Raw genomic sequence first — 21,134 nt, 5'->3', positions numbered from 1 at the left:
ACATTTTGTAGTGAAATTGCATACATTTGAATTATTATAATGGGATTGTTGTCAAGCATTTGTAAAAGTTTTCTAAATGGGTACTGTAAAGAATTCACCACGAAAAAAAAAACAATTAAATCAATTATTATCAAATATTGATTTTTTTTTTTTATTTAATCATTTTTAAATTAAAAGAAATATAATTTAAGCAAATCTTTAAAATCTTGGGGGTGGGGAATCTGTGCTCAGTTCCTGTCTGAAAGGAGGAAGCTGACTAAAGGAGTAACTATCTTAACCTTAGAACTTTCCATTGTTTCTGCAAGTCAGCTGCATGGACTTTAACCAAACATAGTGAGAAGAAAATGTACGATTACGCAATGCAAATAACTCAAACACACAGAAATGATAATGGAATGTTTTTTTTTATTCACTATGCTGGACACAAAACGCCATGTTGATAAGCCTTCAGTTAGTAATACTTTGCACATAAAAAATGATCAAAACTGGTGCCTAGCAAAAACTTTGGCCAATCAATCACTGGTTCTGTTAAGCATGACTAAAACACTCATTGCACATTCCTATGTTTGGCAGCCCAACACCTTAGTGTGCCATATGAATTAGTGTGATTTAAAATAAGATATACAAATATAGAGGTCACTGTGACAAAAAAAAAAAATCAATACAGGCTTTTCTTTTTATATCTTTCCTCTGAGAGGCATCCAAAGTGCTCTAGGCCTTGTCTCAAATGTATCCTCGTATCTAATCAAGCAGTACAAAATATACCTGAAGCCTAACTAACAGCAGTCTGTACGTGTACGTTGGGCACACACAACAAAGAAAGAAAGCATTAAGACTGCTTATTAAACTTTATGTTGTTTCCTCATTCATAATGTCCTATATAAACATGAAACTAAAATTGTACAATCAAGTAATTGCGTCATTGCAGCTATGGTCTGTTATAGTGATACATTTCTCTTTTTTCTAGAGTCCAAACTATTTCTCTAACAAAAGAACATCAGAGATCATTTCAATATTTTACCATCACCTCACTCCCATTCTGACAGAATGCTGCAACATGATGAAATCATTTACAATTCTTATACTTTATTGAGGTTGCACTGTGCTTCCTAATGTCTAGAGATGTGCCATTCGCTGTCGGTCAACTGCACCAGCTCGTTGACCACATCAAACAAATTGTAGTTATGCTTCCTCAGCAACCTCTGATTGAGCGGCTTGTTACTGAAACCCATCTCCTGTAATACAGCTATCATGGAGGCATCCTCACAGGCTGGGTCAACAGCAGGCCGCTGAAAGACAACCAAACCAAAGTTAGTATGTTAAAGGCCACTCACATGCCAAAGCTAAGATTTAGAGATAAAGAATGCAGAAAGTCCAGACTGAAGTAAACCATGTATGATGCAACTACAATGATTATAGGACCAACTTTCAACAGTTATATTCAGGAAGGATGCATTATTTTATTCATGACTGAAGACATTTATAATGTTACAAAATATTTCTATTTCTAATAAACTGCTCTTTTGATCTTTCTTTTCAAAGAATCCTGAAAATACTTGCAAATTCTTACAAAGTTACTTCAAATTCTAACAATAGTTCACAATATTAGGTTTATGTATTTTTTTTTTCAAATAAGGTCTTAGTGAGCACATCTTACTGACTCCAGTTATTTTTGAACGGTAATGTAATAAAAAGAAAGTCACTATATGGTGGCAGTTTATGTTCTGGTCTAGTATGTTGTGCACTGTCGAGAAAAATGCCTCACCTGTGCAGGTGTGTTCTGGCCTGTAAAGAGTGCTTTATAAGCAGAGGCAGCCACAGAGAGCGCTCCCTTCACCAGCCCCTCTGTCAGACCACCATGATGTGCCCTGCAGAAGAAGACAAACGGGAACAAAAGCTTGTGTCATAAGAGTAGCGTGCCAACAAAACAGAAGAAGGACTAGAGAGATTAACATTCAAGAAAGTGTCATGAAGCAAAACTAGAAGAACAACATGCATAACTCGACACAATGTGCTAAATGGTGTGCTTATTTAGAGGAATTGTAAAAAATAACAACAACAAAAAACAACTGTGGTCAACCACAGGAAAAAAAACTGTCAGCAGAGCTACTTCCTCTCCTCTGCTGAATTCAAGTTTTAACACAGATATTCAAAACCTGATCTTTCTCACTTTCCTGAATATGTGTATGGGTCCTGAACTTAATATTATAATGCGATGCCTGTAATGCATGTAAGCAGAACAACAGCTCAAAACAATGATCTCACTGTGTTGTTGTTATACCTGAGATCCTGGGAGCCGCAGGTCTCAAAGGCACTAACAGGGGCCTCTAAATGAGCTGATCTGCAACCTAGGGCAAAAAACAGACATGCTGTTCTGTCACACAAATGGCTCAAAGCTACACAACTGGTTTAACTATACAACATTTTTTAAAATATCAAACACAATCTTACTGATTATTTAAATAAAACAAGGTACAGAATTTTAGAAATATATATGCCTGCCTATAATAATAATAATATTAATAATAATAATAATAATAATCATCATAACAAATATTTAATAATTTTTACATCTCTTTGAATACATTTTATAGTTGTATTTATTGCTTTTACTTGGTGAATTCTAGCTAGTTAAATAAAATAAAAATTAAACCAAAATTATAACATGTATGATGTTAACTGTTGCATACAAGTAAGAACATTTCTATCCAAAGTTTGATTTACTATTTTTTTTTTCTTCTGACAACTGACACCGAGATGTGGAAACCCACCACTTGAGTCATCGTCAAGTTGATATGAGGTGTTGTCTTCAGAGGCCCCTGGTCCTGACTCAAGATCATGAGATCTCACTGATCTGCAAAAGAATTGTGAAGCGATTAAAACCAATGAAAGCCCATATATGATAATATAACTCCTGTACGTTATTATTTAGTCCAAAAATAATTAGCCAATTCTCTGAATATGATTTAACCTGTGGGTTCGAAGAGATGGGGGTGGCGATAGAGCTATGGGCGAAGGTACCGTCTCTGGAATTAGTGGAGGAGTGTCCAGTATCTGAGAGGTGCAGAGCATCTGGTTCAGACTGTTTTGAAGAGCTGGAACAGGGATGGGCTCCTCGTTCTCTCCTTCAGCCTTGCTTGGGGTTTGTGGTGCCTCTGGCTCTTTGGCAAGAGGGACTGCAGGCTGGGACATTGCTGAGCTATACATCGATTCTCCCAGGGGCCTGGAAGTATCGAAGCAGTCAGGCAGGATGACAATGTAGTCCTCTGATGAGGCAGAGGACACCTGACTGCTCACCTCATCCCACTCTCCTGCTTCTTCGTCTTTTTCTTGATCATTTTCAAGTCCCTTTTGTTCCACTTCCTCTTCATTCTCGTCCTGTGCAGCGGGGTCGGTATAGAGGTTTTCATTTGAGCCAATCAATGCTTCCGAAAAGACTGTGAAAATAACCAAGTGTAAACTGAAAGCAGGTACAGCTCAAGTAGAAGGCATGTTTATTTTTAGCAAGCCTAAGCAGAAGGGCACACTGCTTTCACAGTAACTGTAGCAATTTCAGTAGGTCTAAGCAACAGTGACATGAAGAACATGCACACCTGGCATGACAGTTTCCTCTGTTTTAACTGGCTTTGGCACAGGGACTGGAGCCTCAGGGCTGTTTATGATTGTCAAAGGTCTGTCGTTCTTCACCAGTAATGATCTTTCCTGAAATCTAGCAGTGTCGTGAACTGCGAAATAATTGGAAGCAGAATTAACAAAATGTAAGTGACCTATGAAATATCCATTGGGTAAATAGACAGAGCATTTAGTTCTGTTAGTACTAATACACCGGAAAGAAGCTCACCATCATGCCTCCTCAGGTTGGGCCAAGCCCTGCGTTGAGGCTTGCGCTCTGGTTCCTCAAGAGTAAGAGAACGAATCACAGTCTCGCACACAAACTGGGTCCCACTGATGTCTTCATCTCCTTCCTCATTGCCGGGAATGTCCAGAAGTTCATTCTGTCTCTGAGGCTGCAACACTAACAGAACAAGCCACATCAGTCTAGGATTCAATTACAAAGGCTTTGATTTACAAAAAGATCATTTTAAACCTGTTTGTTAAATGTAAAAAAAACCTAATTGGAGGTAATGTATCCTTATAATACATTAAAATGGAAAACAGTTATTTTAAACTGTAATTTCACAATATTACACAGTATTTTTGATCAAATAAATGCAGCCTTGAATGGGCATAAGAAACTTCTTTTACAAATATTACAATCTTACCAACCCTAAACTTTTGAATGATTTGCATGTCAAATATTGATTTCCAAGTTTATGAAAAACAAATGAGTAATTCTGCTTCAGTGCAACTTTATAGAAACTATCCTTCTGTTTAGACATTATTTAGATATAATCTATAGGGGTCGTTAGATGTAACTACAAATCAGTAATTCAAATTCCATTTATGATGCTCTAACCTTGACTTTTTTTCCTGCCTGAATGTCCAGCCTCGACTTTGCTTAGCCCTGTGCCAGGCTTTCCAAACAAGGGTCCATGATGAAGCGGTGAAGATACGCAGGGGGTCATATCTGAGGAAATTACACAATTACTCTAAAAATGAGGCCAGGCTAATTATGCACATGACGTTGAGGAACAGACCCTGAGGAAATATTACATAATTGTGACCAGAATGAGTCCTTACCAGCTGAAGTGTTGGCTGGGACTTTCTCCAATTCTTGCACAAAGTTTATATCCAGTAACTCAAAAGACAACAGATCCTGGAAAATAATGAGACTTTGGACATTAGTTGTTAAGCACACATCACTAAACAAACATAAAGTGGTATTTTTGTCCAACAATGCCCATACCTGTGCCGTCAATAAGTCCACAGAGGGGATGTAGTATTCTCTCCGAGATCTGGTAGACACCTCACAATCTCTGGTGCCTGACCAGAACATGCCATCTTTCCTCATAAGACAAAGATCGGTCCTCTATAAAAGAAGATACCAAAGTATTTAATCTCTCGAAATACTGTTATAACATGCCAGGTAACCCTTAAAATAGCGATATTTGAAAACATTAAGGTATTGTGGTTTAAAGTTGACTCACCAGTGATTTGCTGCAATGGATGGGTTTCCGCTCTGCACTTGCCACCACTATAATGCTGCACCAGACTCTTGGCCCAAACTGCACCCCGCAGTGTGCCAAGCGCCAGTGAGACATGTAGGTGCCCTCCAGCACAGGCGCCACAAATGCCACGCTCACCACACCAACCTGACCTGGCTGCAGAAAGGGCACCTCGACTTCTTTTTGCTCCCGTGAGCCCAGGGTCAGGTTGCCCCACATAAACTTCAACTACAAAAGACAAAAAACACATGCAAACGCAGCCCACAACGTGTTGAGACACATTCTTCTCAGCCTATAGTGAGTTTCGAAAAGTACCTTGGTATCCAAAGTCCAGCTGATGTTGCCAGTGTTCCTCATCTTCCAGTACTTGATGAACTTGGTGCCTGGCTCCAGACAAGTGCCATCTGGTAGATTCTCATCCAGAAACAAGGCAGTCATTGTGGGCACCAAGGTGGAGCAGGAGACCTTGGGACCCCTGGTTTGAGTGCACAGAGGATCGTCAGAACAGCTTTGTTCAGTGTCTGTCTTTTCCTTGAAGCTCATATCAAAAAAGTACAAAAAGGACGTAATACATAAAGGCAGCGGGTGCATTTTGAGGTAGTTCCATCCACTTGCCAGTGATAACTCAACTATAACAGACAATATGATAATCTTGCTAATGATTGTTCTGGGCTGGGTATGGAGATCAACCCAGCCCTGACCCCTCTCAGTGTGGCCCTTACTCTGGACTGGATGTTTGAGGGTCTGGGCACAGGGCCGGAGCTGGGGCTGGTCCTGGGCCTAGAGATGTGGCGGGAGCAGGGGCAAGGCCTGAGCTGCCGGTCTCATTGGAGGCTCCACTCCACAGCAGACCTCTCTTCTCCAGCCTCAGCTTCTTCTTGATCTCCTTCACCTCGGCCTTCAGCTGCCTCCGCTCAGCTTTCAGCCGCTGTCTCTCTGCCTTACGCACCGTCCTGTCACCCCGCCTCAGAAACCTGAGAACGAGCCAAAGTTAATCAAATTAAATTAGTAGTGTGATTATACCTCTTAAAACCATTCAGGCTAAGTAGAAGATACTAGGGCTGGGAATCATTTCTCGATTCTGGGGTGATGGAAATCGAGAATTGATTCCATCAAAGGGAACTGACACCTCCTTAATAGTCTTTTTAAATTCAGATTAGTTGAACATGCTCTTCCCAAACAACAGTAGAATCAATTCTAGAGTCGATCCCAGAAACAGGAATCAGAGTCACTTCCTAAAATTTGGGATTTGAATAGCCCTAGAAGACACACAACATCATGATTATTTTGGCTTGCCTGGGTTCCGGAGTGACTCCACGTTCAGGAACAGACAAAGGAGTCCTTGTTCTCTTTAGGTTGTGGCTGGGATCGTGTTTATGACTACATGGCTCACATAAGATGCATGATGGACAAACGCTGCACATAGAAGGAAAATGTTTCATATTGAGCTTTACATTCGACATCCTGTATTTCAGTTTTTTTAATAGTGTATGCTTATTAATTTTTTTTGAAGAGTATCATTTGTAAGACAAGTTTTAGGACATTCTCACCTGCACTGATATCCTCCTCCTGTGGCCGGTCCTTTGCAACTACTGCAATTTAGAGTTGAACTAGAGGCCCTTAGTGTGGTGGAGCTTGTAGATTTCTGTGTGCCAGAGGTGCTTGGTTCCTCTGCAGGAGGATCTGAGGCTCTGTGTGTGCAACACTGGCCAGAAAACTCACTACACATCCTGTCCACCACCTCCCTTACAACTTGATCTTTGAACTGCAAAGATGATTGAGAACAATTCTGCAACAATTAGGACCAGATTCAACAGAAAGTAATGTGTTTATTATGAGATGCTAGTTTCTCAGGTGCAATTCTACTGTTATATGCAAAAATAAAAGCAAAGATCTATAAAATTATAAATTTGACTTTGTTTAGGACACCGTACCCTGTCCATGTAGGATTTAAACCATGCTGGTACTGCTTCCTCATCGGTTTTCATCCCTTTGTTTTCTTTGGCCACAACCTGTTTAAGAAAAACAACTCAGTCTGAAATGATCTCAGCCTGTAAAAAGTCCAGTCCATTATTATTCACAATGTCTTATTCAATGAGATATGCATGAACTAATAAGAAGCTCACTCTATAAAGACGGCATACAGTATGTTTTAATAAAAGTCTGCAAACTGCTTACTGAGTCCCGCTCGGGGGTCACCTGGGTCTCCTTGTCTGCCATCTTGACCCTTGCTCGATACGGCGGAGCTGGTCTAGGATCTATCTTTAGTTCTTTCAGCTCTGCCTTCACTGCACCACCCTCCGCCTGACCCTTCATCTTATAGACATTCATGTGTAGCTGGTTGGCCTGCTTAAATGCAGTCTAAATAAAAAAAAATTAAATACATCATGACAACATTGTGTTAAAAGCCCGGAATTTTTTTTTAATTATGATTATAATGATGGCATAACAGAATGGTTTAGATTTAGCTTGTGATTGAAAAAAGGTCATAGTTATTACCTTTAGAGCTTCTGTATATTCATCTGTGATAATAATAACATAAAATATATAATATAAGCAATAATATTTTATATTTACTATGATATAAATATTTGAACACTACAGATATACAGATATACAGATATAACATATTTGGTGACTAAATGTATTACATACCTTGACAGTTTATGCACACCTGTAAAAATAAGACGACAATATCAATAAAAAAAAGTACTTTGGAAAATAGATTTATAACAATAGTCAACCAACTTCTGTCAAACTCATACTTTAAAAAATATATATTCCATCAATGTAAAACTATTAAATCACGGAGTATAAACTCGTTATTTAACTGTATTATTTACCTCCTCGTTGTCCTCGTCAAAATATTTCACTTGAAAATGGATCAGGCCGAGTGTAGTTTTTATCTAGAAGTTATAAAAATGCACTAAGTCAGCTAACAATGTAAACAAACACCATCAGGAACTGCAGACTTTTTTAAAGGCATCGAAGGGTTACAGGTAGATTAGAGTGAAAAATCGCTATTTTAATTTTAAAAATTTGTTTATTTACAAACTGTCATCTGATTTGTGGCCGAACAGAAAGGTCAAGAGCAAATGACAGGTAAAGTTACAATTGATATCACTGGGGTTTGTATAAAGGACTCAACTGTGATATATGTTAAGACATATCTGCTATAATAGGATTAAATATTTTGACTGAAGTTTAAACGTCTTATACGTTACCCCCCGGTTAAGGTTTGTTTATGTAGGCCTCGGCTACGGCCTTCCAGAACCAAGAAATGTAAACGTCCCCACATAAACGCCACACAGCCAGGCTTAATGACTCCTTACCCAGGCCTCCACAGTCTCCCACTGTGCTTTGTTCGTGTCCAAGACTGGAAATTTCTTCACGTTGCCCCTAAAGTTCACTTTGACAGTGACGGGGAGGTTCATAGCTGTTAGCCAGAATCAATTAATGCGTTTGATGCTGGATGTGACGCTCTAGAAATGCCCGTGGTGGTGTGAACACTGTTAGACCTGTCTTTTGCGTTCTTGTTTACATCGCTAGATTCGTACACGCCCCCAACACACGTCAGCGGAAGTGTCTCGGATTTACTTTACGTCCTAAATAAACAATAGGATTAAACATAGTTGAGGGCTCGTGAAAGTATTTAACAGTTTTTTTGAGTACATATATTGTAATTCCATCAAATAATATTTTTACAGAGAAAAATATGACGCAAGTATACACAACACGTCTTTTGAAGTCGTCCCGAACATAGATGTGAGAAGAAGTAGATACCGTTTTGGCACGCAAGATACGCTGATTACAGCGATACGTCGGTGTGTACACTATATTGTATTAATTTGGTTTTGCACTGAATGACAGATGATTCTGCGTATTCCAGATTATATCAGATTCAGAATGAATGAAGAGTAAATATTTCCACACGGCAGAACAGATGTGAATCTATGTATTTCGATCTATGGTCTCGAAGCGTTGACGTCATCTAGAAGCGCGCGAGTGCCTTGTGGCTGACAGCAGTTTAGTGAGCCACACTGTTAGTTGATGCTTTTAGGACAATCCATTACTTTTCTCCTTTATTGAATTAAGACGATGTCTTCGCTTCTTAAGGTGGACAATGAAATCAAAACAAAGGTAAATGTCTCGCCGCTTCCTTTATTTAAATACAGAGCACTCGGGGGTGAACTGTTTGTAAATGTTAGCTTTCGGCTAGCCGGCTTTGCGCGTGTCACCTCGTGAGCGTGTTAGCTTACTTTTACTCGCAGATACGCATATGGAATCAGATCTGTTTTAAGCAGAAAATGCATATAGTAATAAAGTATCTGTGGATTATACATATGAAATCTCCAGGGTGAAGCCAGAGCTCCCACATGCGCGTTAACCGCGAGTGTGTGGATGAAGCGTGTTTCTAGCACAGCAGCATGGCGATGCGGGAGAAGTGCATTGTGGGTTCAGATTCAGCACGATTTTAACAGCAGTAAGCTAAAGGTATATTGAAGTCGGTGATTATGTTGGCAAGCCATTACGGTGAAGATCGCGAGGCTAACAAGTAACGGGAGAGCGGGAAACGACTCGATACGGGATTCATGGTAACGTAACGTGTTGTAAACATTCAGCGTCTTAAAATAGAAGAGTGGTTGTGTCCATTTCTGAAAGTGATTGACTTTCAAATACACTACACTATAAACTGTGACAAAAAAAAATCTGTCTTGTGTTTTATAGTTAAATATGAATATTTCTTGTCTTGCCAGGTTGATGCTTTCAGGGAACGAATTACAGCAGAGGTAAACTATTGCACTTACCCATAGTTTATATATGTGTGTGTGTGTGTGTGTGTGTGTGAATGAATGTTTTGTGACTGTTTGACAGCTTTTTGTTTAATTAAAATGTAGGCTGAAGACTTGGTTGCAAACTTTTTCCCAAAGAAACTGTTAGAGCTGGACCAGTTTTTGAAGGCAAGTATAATAATGAAAAACATTATGCACTTTTGACGACTTCTTCAGATGTGCTAATATTCTTAACACATTAATTTGTGTGATAGCCTTTTGACCACGTCATGTACTTTTTTTTCAGGATCCCACAATTAATATCTGTGAGCTGAAAGAAATTCATTCAGAGATCAATCTGACAGTGCCAGACCCAATTCTTCTTACAGACATCCATGATGGACTGGAGGGGGTAAGAAGCCATTTTTCCCTTAATAGGATCAGTTTCTGCTGCTTTGTACAAAAGATTGTGTTTGCCATGAAACAAATGTAACCTTGAAATATTTTCTCAATAGCAAAATGCTAAAAAGAGGAAACTCGAAGATGGTGCAGGAGATGGCAAAGGTGAGTTTTCCTTCCTAATGAAATCAGCGTCTTGATTTTGGCAGGTGAAAAAAATAAATATAAAACCTATATTGATAACAAAACATCTTGCTCTCACTCTAACCTAACAGTATCCCGTGGCCCCGTTTACACCTGGTTATTAAGATGCGTTTTTGTCAATCCAATCAAAAGTGGACAACACTAAATACAGGTGTAAACGGGGTCTAAAACATCTTGAGCTTAGCATCTTGAGTCTAGGTTTGATCACTTTCAGAGGTAGTTGAAAACACATTAGATTGGATTGCTTTCGTTTCATAGTTGTACCAAACCTCATGAATTATCACATTCGATCTCATTCACTTGTTTTCCTCTTCACTTGTTGTACATTCAGTAATATTCATGTCACACAGAGAGCTCATGTGAAAGTGATGTTGAGTGTGAAATCTGAACACAAGTGGTCAAGAGATGCATTTGAATGCATGTTGATTACCAGGTGAAAATCAGTAATGCATCTCGCCTGACCACCTTTGATTGAATCACTGAAGATGCATGTTATTACCATATAGAAACAGGGCCTATGATTTCTGTTTTTAGTTGGCGGGACCAAAGTCTTTGTCATGCCTGGTGGAATGATGAAAAGCAATGGCAAGCTGGTGGAGCTGATTGAAAAAGTCAAGCCTGAAATCAGAACTCTCATAGAAAAATGCAACACAGTAAGACCCTGTAATCAGTCTCAGACATGCTCTCACTGTTTAATAGGTCGTTGGATAAATGTAATATCCAGTGTTTTCTAGGTCAAGATGTGGGTTCAGTTGTTAATCCCAAGAATAGAAGATGGCAACAATTTTGGCGTCTCAATTCAGGTACAGTGCCACATTTTTCAGTTCTTCATTCGGTACATTTATGTTCTTGTAACAGCATAAACTATATTTGTTGTATGCAGACATAAAAGGACAAGCATTGATTTTTCACTATTTACAATTTTTTTTTGTTGTTTTAAGAAAAATTATTCCTTATGTTTGCTACTGTCAGGGAATGTAAAAAAAAAAAAAAAAGACTTTGTCAGCCATTTAGCTGGAGTTATGATTTCGTCTTCACCATTCACAGGAGGAGACGGTGGCTGAACTCAGAACAGTGGAAGGGGAAGCAGCTTCTTTCTTAGATCAGATTTCCAGGTACGACACGCTGAAGGTGATGATACACGGGGCAACTTATTGAGCAATCTTGATTGGGCACTTTCCCATTGAGAATGAGTAACACATTTCTAGATAGAAATTAGTTGTATCATCATCATCTTAAGTCAATGTTAGTCAAAGATTTCCACACTTTATTTTACCTTCATATTAAAAAAAACAACTTTCTTTTACAGGTACTACATCACAAGGGCAAAGCTGGTTTCAAAAATAGCAAAGTACCCTCATGTTGTAAGTCATATCTAAAGTACATATAGCATTTAGATCAGGAATCTAGTCATTATTTTATATATGTATAATATATATTTTGACTGCTATAGGAGGATTATCGTCGCACGGTGACAGAGATTGATGAGAAAGAATACATCAGCCTCAAGATTATAGTGTCAGAACTGAGAAATCAATATGTAAGTATTGCTACAACAGTAATAATGTAAATGATCTTAAAGATTATCTTTATTTTGATGTACAGAAGAAGTCAGATTTCTGTATATGTGCTGTCTGGGAGTTATCATTATGTGATTGTACTCCAGGTAACATTACACGACATGATCCTGAAGAACATTGAGAAGATCAAGAGGCCGAGGAGCAGCAATACTGATGCTCTGTACTAAGATCCCTCTCTCTTTTCGTTCTTAGCCTGTTGTTCCACCAACTGGAGCTAGTTTTAGCCTTCAGATGGTTCTAGAGCAGTCCTGTCACCCATTATAATCAGGCCAAGAGAATGACCGCTCAATCTGGCCTGATAGTACATGCCACTTCAAATAGAATTGTAAAATATGGTCACTATTTTAAACCCTTTAAAATGAGCCCTTTTTTGATTAATTTGTGTTTCTGAGAGGACAGTATAAATGGTTAAAGGCAGAGCCTGGACATGCATCCCGAGGAAACTGTCTCAGATTTGTTTTTCTTTATTTAATTAAAGAAATGTTTCAACAGTGGATTAAATTTTTCTATCTTTTGAAAAGCCAAATTCCATGTAGTTCTGTTTTTGAATCCATTTCAAGTGTTTCTGAGCCTCCTTAGGGTTTAAGTGATTATGGATCTGCCCATGAAGGTCTGTTTCTCCAGTTGAGAGGCAGAGGTGCTCTTATTGATGCTGTTTTTCACTTCGGCAGGTTATGTTGTTCATCTGAAATGTACATGTAGGCTAAAGTGGAAGCAAGGCAGTTATTGTATGAGGTTTTATTTGGAGTGTGTGCTGACAGTTATTACATGATGGAATATTATATTTTCATCTGAAATAACTGATTCATCGAATTCTGGAAGCTTTATGGTTTCGTTTTGACCAGTTTTAAGAGTGATGCATTTTGCTGAATAAACTATTGCTTTTACTATACATTTAAGGCACGTCATTAAGTGCTGTTCTTGTGTTGTGCTTTTTCCTGAATATTGTTTTACTCGTTTTTATCTATATTATAGAAGTAATTTGATTTGCAGTCCCTATATGAATACAAGTAATTAAATCTTACAAGAGAAAGTATACTTAAGTCCAAAGTGCCAAGGTTTTTTATTTGAATTAAACTGGTATGACAGGTTTTTTCCATGGAGTAATATCTGCTGAAATGGTTAGTTGAATTCTGAACTAAGCAATTTTCAAATACAAATGCAGAGTTAAGAAGAAAACCTTTCAACACACTAAAGAATAACTGATGATGGTTCTTTGCAGTAATGGTCTTAATTGTATATTTAAAAGGGTAATTGCTTTCTGTGCTGTTGAAATAGAACAGCTTTTAAGTGATGTTGAATGAGAAGTTCTTACACTTATGTACACCATTTGAATAAATGTGGCTTATGTTTGAACAAATCAGAAAACCATGAAATGTAGATATAGACAAACCTCTTAGTGTACACTAATCATGAAATATATAAAAAGTCTTATATACAAATCTATATGGTCTCAGATAGGGTTAAGGTTCTATAAATGGACTAAAATGCATTTTTTTACTTGAATTCACATTCTAATCTAATCATTGACCGGTTTTCAAACCATGACAGGTGTTAAAGTGTTATAACGCTGAACATTCTGTGATCTTCGCAAAAAGCCAACCTAGAAAAGAAAGCAAAAATATTTAACACCAGTTTGAAGAATGGACCCTAAATGTGTACTAAATGCATAAAAATGTGTGAATTAAAATAATGCTGCCATATAACTTTGTATTTGCAATGATTTCCAGCAGGTGTCAGCATGGAGGGACTGGATTTAATGCTGATGCAATTTTGAAAACTTCAGAAACTTTAAAACAGTGGTAAAGTTCATTGATGGATACAATATGACAATTACACAGTTTCTCATTCTCAGTTTAAGTTGTGTTTCTTTGTTCTCGTTTAGGCCATAAGCTAAGTAATCATGCAGAATGATTCTGTGAATGCAAGTACCTCATAGAATATAAGCAGGATGTAAAAACTCCTTGGGGACTATGCCAATAGCACCATCCAGCTCTCCAACCCACCATCCATGAATGTTATATTGCTAGTTTAGACAGAAATACAGACACTTGTGTGAGGATTTGGTCAATGGTCAAAAGACACCAGTGTACAATTATTTCTCAACTGATTTAGTTCAAAGGTAATACAGTGAATTTCATTGTATTAGATACAAAATATAAAATCTATTCATCAGCAAATATATTCATTTTTGCATATTTATTGACTTCAAATATGTTCAATCTATATACATGCGCAGTCTTCTATCACAGAAACATTCAGCTAAGGAACTTGTGCATTTGTGTAATGAGGGCATTCATCTGCAGAATCATAGAAAATGAAATGCTGTGGCGAGAGATGCATTTACTTGGCTCATCAGGGCTTTAAAACTGCACATAAAAACAAAGTATCATGATGTTTATAATACAACCAAAATTTCATGCACCTGCATTCAGCCATTTGATGGCAAATGTTAATGATTTAAATATGTAATTTAAATCTTGAAACACAAATTTCTTGAAAAACTGATTTCTATGGTAATTAAAGAAGTGTGTGGTTAATGTGTTAGATGTTAGACAATGATTGCCACTACAGATACTGACATAAGTTAGGGGACTAATGTTTGGATAAAACTTGTTATTGGATGCACAAATGATAATATCAGGGTGCTGGAAAAGTATAACAACATGTTAGGCCTTGAGGGAAGCAGAATAAACCTTTATTTATTCTTTTCTTGAAGCTCTTTGTTTTTCCACCATAACATTCTCTTGATTCACTCCTCTCCAAATTCAAAAAACTTTAAGAGCTATTTCAGGCCAAAGCTCTTCAGAGTAAGAGTGGAAAGAGAGCCCTAGATCTGGCTTTTAATGAATGAAGACAGATACAGGTGGACAGTGGTTTATAAATGAGGAGATTAAAGAATGTGATGCACTGATAGTGAAAGACTGGAGTGTTTTAAGAGCTTTAGTATTCTAGCAGCACACACTGTACATTTAGACATGATGAGCATGTCATCCATCCGCTGCCTGCTGAGGAGAGTAGGAACTAATTACCTTCCCCTCTTTAAGCACACCCACAGTGCTGAGAGCCTAATGTAGTCCTCAGCCCATGCAGATGAGCCGGGCTGATCTAATGATGCTATACGGAATAAAATCCATCTGGACGGTGATCTGAATGCAGCTGTGGCATCAATGCCTCGATAGCAATACATCCAAGAAATTGAGCTTTTTGTCTGAGACTCATGCAGCTATGCAGATGGGGATTGTTGGAGGTGTAGATTGATGTTCTCATGGGACAGTTCGGTAAACAAGAAGTTAATATTGAATATTTTAGACCCAATATTGCCAGAAGGGTCCATTCATACAGAGAGCGTTTTGCATTTTAGTGCACAGCTTTTCCATTATTTTACTATGCAATGATGCACTAGACAGACAAGTTTGCGCTCATATCATGCCTTTTCCATTGTCTTGTTCATGTCAGTGTTCTAAAAATGTGGCACTCAAGTGGAATGAATCTTTGTTTTGAACAAATTGGTTGCATAAATTATTCTGTGGTTTGTTCATGAAGAGGGTCCATGTCCAAAATCACCCTCTATTCCCTGATGCAATGCACTATTTGAAGGATCAGGCGTTTGTAGTGGTGTTCAAAAATTATCATGTGCACTCATTCATTCCCATAATGGACCTTAGTAATGCGTGCACAATAAATGTACACTGAACAGGTAGCCACTATATTAGTGGAGTAAAATAAGAAATAATTAATTAGGGTAAAAGGGTGATTTTGCATGCAGCCAGTCACTTATTTTATTCCTAAATGAATCAGTGATTTGAACAAATCAGTTGAGGAAATGATTCAGTGATTCAATGATTCATTCTATATAGAAGGATGTTCTATATAGTATGAATGTAATCTGGACGCACCTATCAGTGTCAGTTTCGTCACTTCACTGCCATTCACAACTCCTCTCCCATGCCCTCGTGACATGGTAAAGTATAATTCGAACGCAAACCTGAGAACCTTGCTGGAGGTAGCAGGTCATCCACCCTACTCATTAATGAGTATTGTGAATTCAGACATACTATATAGGAGGGAAGTATGCGATTTTGGATGCAGCCCTCATTTCCAAAATTGATTGAGTAAATGATTCAATGACATACGCATATGGACCATTTATTGATTCACTGAGTGAGTCAATGAATCATTCAATCAACCGATTTCTTCAAAAACACAGATTTATTCGGGAACAGACAGTTGTGTGTCGCCACCTACTTGTGTAACAATGTAACCTGCAGAAAGAGTCACTGAAAAATCCCTATACTAACACACAGACTGACAGTGTTGACTGTGCGGAATGTTAAAACAGTAAAAAGTTCCCTTCTGAATTATATTACCAATCTTGAAATTGCAATCAGTGTCGAAGACTGGAACACACTGCTGTATAATACTCCTCAAATCACAGGTGCGTCCATGGCTAATCAAGCCATTTTGAACATGCTGCACCTCCACCCATTCAATTCGCCTCCTCCGCCCCACCTTCCTCACCCCCATCCTCCCCAAGATGGTGTACATGTGGGTTCAAACAGAGTACACACACAGTAAAAGAAAGAGAGTCAATACATTCCATTGCAGTCCGTCCCATTTCGATGACTCGTGTCGTTTTCATTGCTGCCTCATTTTTCCTGCCTCCCAGTATTAGCAAACTGCTTTTCGACGATGCATCTGTCAGCTAGAGGCATTTGGGAGACATCCAATCTGCGCCTGACTGTAGAAAAAGATGTTATAGAGATTTACCCGAAAGAACTGTGTGGGACAGGGATAATGGGTGGCTTTTCGGGAAGCTTCTCTGTAACAGGACAGGGTCAGGTCCATCTCAGTTTGGTCTAGGTCTGGTGGGCAGCTGCTGTGAAAGTGAAGTGCATTGCTGCGATGGCGCTGACCTCCGCATGACCTTCTTCCGAGGAAGGCGGAGTTGGCACAGGGAGCTTTCGGGAGTCTGTGTTGCCATGACAACACCTGCAGTGTGCCACTGATATCATTTATTTCTCACTCAGGGGGGCGGCTGGCAATGGTATTCAAATGGGCCTATTGCTCTCCAGCAACTAGGGGACAGATTGACAGCTAATGATGCCTTAAAAAGGAGTGGCTTAACTTGAACAATATCATGACAGGATCAAAAGTGACTCATATCTATAATAGCAACAGAATACCAATCAACCTTTTCTTCCTCTCCCCTCTATAAATTTCCCTCTAAGATGACACTTTGCATCCACGCCTCCTTCCTCAATCGTGTTTTAATCATTTCCCTTCTTTGCAAACTCTCCCTCGGTGCCCCTGTGCATTCATTTTTTTCCAGTTACGAGTAGAAACGCACACACACCATGGAGGCAGTAGACATGGTAATAAGAATGAGACATGAGGCCTCTGCTGCTGGCCACCAGCTGACTGAGGTAGGCCTTGGGAGTGATGGAGCGCAGGAAGTCTCTCATTGCCCCGCCGCTGAACCCGGCACTCGGGTGCTACAACCCCCTCCTCCACTTTTCCTCTCCTGCTTCTCTTTCCTTAACTCACATCGTAAAGCATCAGCTCCATACGCTCAGTGCTGCACAGGGATTCACTCATCCAGCCATCTTAAAAGACAAACACCAGTACATCACGTTGTTTGCTAGTCCTAAGCAGCAGACACGGCAGGTGGCGAACAGGTATTGATCTGCTGCTCGAGCAAAGACAGCCGTCGTTCAATTTATCTCAATCAGTGCATTTTATTTGCATGTCATTTTCATCGTAGCAAGCCATTAAGAACTGGTCAAATTAATATCGGTTTGGCATAGTCAAATAAACCGGAGCGGAAACAGCACATGTCTTATTTAATCCCAAACCCTGGGCGTTCGAAGGTGTGACATCGAGTAAAAATGTGGATGACCAAATAATCTGCCATTGTAAAAGTACCCTTGGGGATTACTGATGGCACTTAAACTTAATAGGCATTTAAAGTGGATAATGTATGCTGCTGAGAGCCTGTAATGATGGCTGTTTATGTGGCCTTCCATTTATAACAATTATGCAGAGTGTGAGGGGGGCGGCCGCTGTGTAGTTCTGGACTATTGGTTTAGGCTGAATAATGACCTACTGTAGTTGACCGGGAGATGACCGTTGCCTTCTGCATGACCCCAGAACCCCAGACTCACCCCCTGATTCCTCTGCTGGTAAATAGAAAGCTCAATATGTCCATACAGCGCCTCTGTGCCTCTATTGCCACAAAGAAGGCAGGTCCTTAGACGAGTGTGTGTGAATGAGTTAAAAAGGAGTGTCTATTTCCACTGGATTTTCCTTTTCTTTTATGCCACTTATTTCCCTTTTCTTTAGGCATTTTGTAGGAGGCTGACTCCATGGGTGGGAGGCCAACTGGAGCAGTCATCCACTGCACATTCATATGCAAATTCACACAAACTATATATAAACTATACATAAATAAATAACATATTTAAAATATTAAATTAAAAAAATCAGAATATATAAATGTAATGCGAAATAAGCCAGATTTTCAACACAAACCATCAAGTATTTGTTTTAAAAAACCACTAGCTTGAAAAACCTTCCAATCTTTAGTCAGAAGGTGGCAGTAGTGTCCACAGCCATACTGATGGAGCATCTGGATGTTAAAAGTAGGTTGGATCTCGTCTAGACTTAACAGCCCCTAATGGTGAGAGTTTAAAGCACATGCTGTAGAAAAGCCGAGACGAACTGAAAGAAAGGGATATCAGTGGGCTTGCATGTTAAATGGGACCTGGAGAAGTTTGCCTCCATCTTCAGTGCAATAAATCTCTTTGCTTCTCATTCCAGGATTTTAAGGGGATTCCAGTGGGAATTCTGGCATGTGTTGGGCCTGACCTTTGGGAGTAATGTACTTTGAATTTAAGCGCATAAATTAAGGGTTTGGAATGCAAAAGGATGGCATGGTTGAAGAAGAAGAAAAAAAGAACGTTTCGGAAAAAATCTCTCCATGCGGCCCTTAAACTACACATAAAAATTTTTTTTTTTAAACTATGATGCAAAAAAAAAAAAAAAAAAAGAGTTACAAAAATAAGAGACACATTAAAATACAAATAGGTAGCGCACATGCATTGTGATAAGTGATTGGAGCGGTAAGAAAAACATCTCCAAATATCCTGCTGCCCTGATACTTCAGCCTTGCCCTGATTGAGCAGGCTGTACAAAACATCCAGATGGATGTTAGGCTTCGCCACTATTTTTTGTTCAAGTGTTTTAAACTAAAGGAACCATGTGGCAAGAGAATGGATATAATGGTTGCAAGGGGAGGCTGATCTGAAGGAAACAGCGAGCCATAATGCAACTATTATGATTGCACATTAAATAAAATCTAAATTAATTAAAAATAAATTAAATTAAAAAAATTAATAAGATTTTTTTTTTTTTAATTGTACTGAAATTCAGTGTTGGGTTTCGATGAATAACAATGCAGTGTAGTTCAGAACTTAAAGGGATAGTTTACACCCTCATGTTTGTTCCAAACCAGTAAGGACTCTTCTATCCATGCAATGATAGAAAGTAAGGTAAATAAATAAACAAATAAATACAAATCCATTGTACTTTCATTGTATGGACAAAAAAACGTAAATAAATTGTTTTAGAATGACATGAGGGTGAAAAAATTTTTTGTGGTGAACAACCCCTTTAAATGTATTTTCCATGTTCCATCTGAGCATTACCAAAATACTCTAATAATAACCACTAATGAAGCCACTATTTCGGTGCATGTGTTCACACTAAAATGCTCCCACATATTATAGATACGTGTAGTGATTTGTGTAGATGAGCCGAATAGCTGTTTATTCACTGTAAGTGGTGGATCAATAAAGACTGATGAAAGAGCTTTTTTTAATCTGTACGCTCTGCTTACACCAATGCTGTGACAGCGCTGTTGACCTCTTTGATTTGTGACTTCACAGCGGTCAATCATAGCGCTGCCTCAAAAACCTGTTGGTAAGCGGAACTGATTTACCACTTTCCACGTCTTTATCACCTTGTAATTACGCTCGGTGTTGACACAAATATACTTGGCCTCCCCTCCACACCTCTGTGCGGCAGAATTTATGCACTCACATTTTATGACCACTGCTTTATGAGAGAGGCCGCTAGAGTTAGGCTTGAGTTCTAGTCAACGGCCTATATTTCATTCAGTAAGGTCAACGTTCAAGGGAAGCATCTATAAAACAAGTGAGGCAGCTCCACATTGTCTGAAATGATTCTGAGGATGCATCCGAAGAGGTATAAGAGAATTGAACGATTGAACGAAGTGCAGCCATCTCGAAAATACTAATAGAGGGATTATAAAAGCTGATAAATCTACTTGACTGAATATAATAACAGCATGATGACAAAATCATAGACATGCTCCAGCTATCTGAAATGGTTAGAAGAATCATCGTTTACACAAATAAGAAATATAGCATGAGATTAAAATAAATGACCCATGCACATCCTTACTAAAAACTAAAATTCTTTATACATTTACTCACCCTTCAATTTCCAAACCTGTATGAGCATATTTCTTCTGTTGAACACAAAAGAAGATATTTTGAAGAATGTCGGTAACCAAACTGAATGCCATAGTATGGAAAATAAATACTATGGAAGTCAATGGCTACCAGGAATTGTTTGGTTACCAACATTCTTCAAAACATTTTGTGTTCAGCAGAAATAAAAATTCATACTGTAGAACACACACACACACACACACACAAAAACACTAAGATATAAATATATTTTTGTGTGTGTTACAAAGAAGAAAAAAGCTCAGACAGGTTTGGAACAACGACAACAGCGTTTTCATTTTGGACGAACTATCTCTTTAAGCTAACAGTGAGATCAGTAAAAGGCGATATTAAAACACATTGATTCTTTCAGTGGTGTATCTTAAACAACTACACTATTTGTTCCTGCTAACATCCCATTTGTAGGACACAAAAAATATATGGATTAAAGCGAATATACTAAATAAAGTGGTTTGCTTGGCTGATCACTCAATTTTCCAAGACACAACTACAGCAATGAATCAACAGCATATTATTGATAAT

The 21,134-nt window shown here is 38.6% G+C and overlaps 3 protein-coding genes and 1 long non-coding RNA gene across 6 annotated transcripts in view; 2 read left to right on the top strand and 2 right to left on the bottom strand.

Annotated features, from left to right (window-relative positions):
- Positions 1-21,134, top strand: part of LOC132121540 (uncharacterized) — a 190,796-nt gene that overhangs the window by 124,125 nt on the left and 45,537 nt on the right. The gene's annotated exons all lie outside the window — the stretch shown is intronic.
- Positions 390-8,681, bottom strand: LOC132121529 (next to BRCA1 gene 1 protein-like). The gene is made up of 21 exons (XM_059531026.1): positions 8,438-8,681; positions 7,949-8,011; positions 7,761-7,779; positions 7,605-7,627; positions 7,284-7,466; positions 7,040-7,117; positions 6,656-6,870; positions 6,402-6,521; positions 5,828-6,079; positions 5,421-5,580; positions 5,088-5,333; positions 4,847-4,969; positions 4,681-4,756; positions 4,457-4,567; positions 3,842-4,015; positions 3,594-3,725; positions 2,972-3,437; positions 2,772-2,854; positions 2,282-2,348; positions 1,766-1,868; positions 390-1,289 (listed from the first exon to the last, which is right to left on the bottom strand). Exons 1-21 carry the CDS (start codon positions 8,537-8,539, stop codon positions 1,110-1,112), a joined length of 2,976 nt encoding a protein of 991 aa, XP_059387009.1. The 5' UTR covers positions 8,540-8,681; the 3' UTR covers positions 390-1,109.
- LOC132121531 (proteasome activator complex subunit 3-like) lies at positions 9,089-12,952 on the top strand. Of its 2 annotated transcripts, none has more exons than XM_059531030.1 (11): positions 9,089-9,245; positions 9,863-9,895; positions 10,004-10,066; positions 10,185-10,289; positions 10,393-10,441; positions 11,015-11,133; positions 11,215-11,283; positions 11,528-11,595; positions 11,790-11,844; positions 11,934-12,020; positions 12,147-12,952. In XM_059531030.1, the coding sequence occupies exons 1-11, from the start codon at positions 9,204-9,206 to the stop codon at positions 12,225-12,227; spliced, it is 771 nt and encodes a 256-aa protein (XP_059387013.1). In that variant the 5' UTR covers positions 9,089-9,203; the 3' UTR covers positions 12,228-12,952. The 2 variants fall into 2 exon arrangements, with proteins under 2 accessions (XP_059387013.1, XP_059387014.1); XM_059531031.1 differs by lacking the exon at positions 9,089-9,245 and adding an exon at positions 9,411-9,700.
- Positions 13,105-21,134, bottom strand: part of LOC132121530 (src kinase-associated phosphoprotein 1-like) — a 27,844-nt gene continuing 19,814 nt past the window's right edge. The window contains exons 12-13 of one of the 2 annotated variants that reach the window (XM_059531027.1): positions 13,993-14,086; positions 13,105-13,663 (exon numbers count right to left, since the gene is read on the bottom strand). In XM_059531027.1, coding sequence (XP_059387010.1) covers positions 13,994-14,086 — 93 coding nt within the window. In that variant the 3' untranslated portion in view covers positions 13,105-13,663; position 13,993. Of the gene's footprint in view, positions 13,664-13,992; positions 14,087-16,516; positions 17,667-21,134 lie in introns of those variants that run through there. The other variant, XM_059531029.1, reaches the window with a different exon arrangement.

Source organism: Carassius carassius, chromosome 39 (assembly GCF_963082965.1).
Source record: "Carassius carassius chromosome 39, fCarCar2.1, whole genome shotgun sequence".
NCBI lineage: Eukaryota > Metazoa > Chordata > Actinopteri > Cypriniformes > Cyprinidae > Carassius > Carassius carassius.
The sequence above is the reverse complement of the archived record's forward strand: the minus strand, read 5'-3'. Positions and strand labels throughout refer to the sequence as shown.

Bases quoted from the DNA above. Each gene is read 5' to 3' on its own strand.
- LOC132121529 (XM_059531026.1), bottom strand. From the start codon at position 8,539: ATGAACCTCCCCGTCACTGTCAAAGTGAACTTTAGGGGCAACGTGAAG. The intron at 7,467-7,604 runs GTAATAACTATG...TTTTTTATTTAG, and splicing joins AATATACAGAAGCTCTAAAG to ACTGCATTTAAGCAGGCCAA. The intron at 5,334-5,420 runs GTACTTTTCGAA...TGTCTTTTGTAG, and splicing joins GCTGGACTTTGGATACCAAG to TTGAAGTTTATGTGGGGCAA.
- LOC132121531 (XM_059531030.1), top strand. From the start codon at position 9,204: ATGTCTTCGCTTCTTAAGGTGGACAATGAAATCAAAACAAAG. The intron at 9,896-10,003 runs GTAAACTATTGC...ATTAAAATGTAG, and splicing joins GGGAACGAATTACAGCAGAG to GCTGAAGACTTGGTTGCAAA. The intron at 10,067-10,184 runs GCAAGTATAATA...CTTTTTTTTCAG, and splicing joins AGCTGGACCAGTTTTTGAAG to GATCCCACAATTAATATCTG.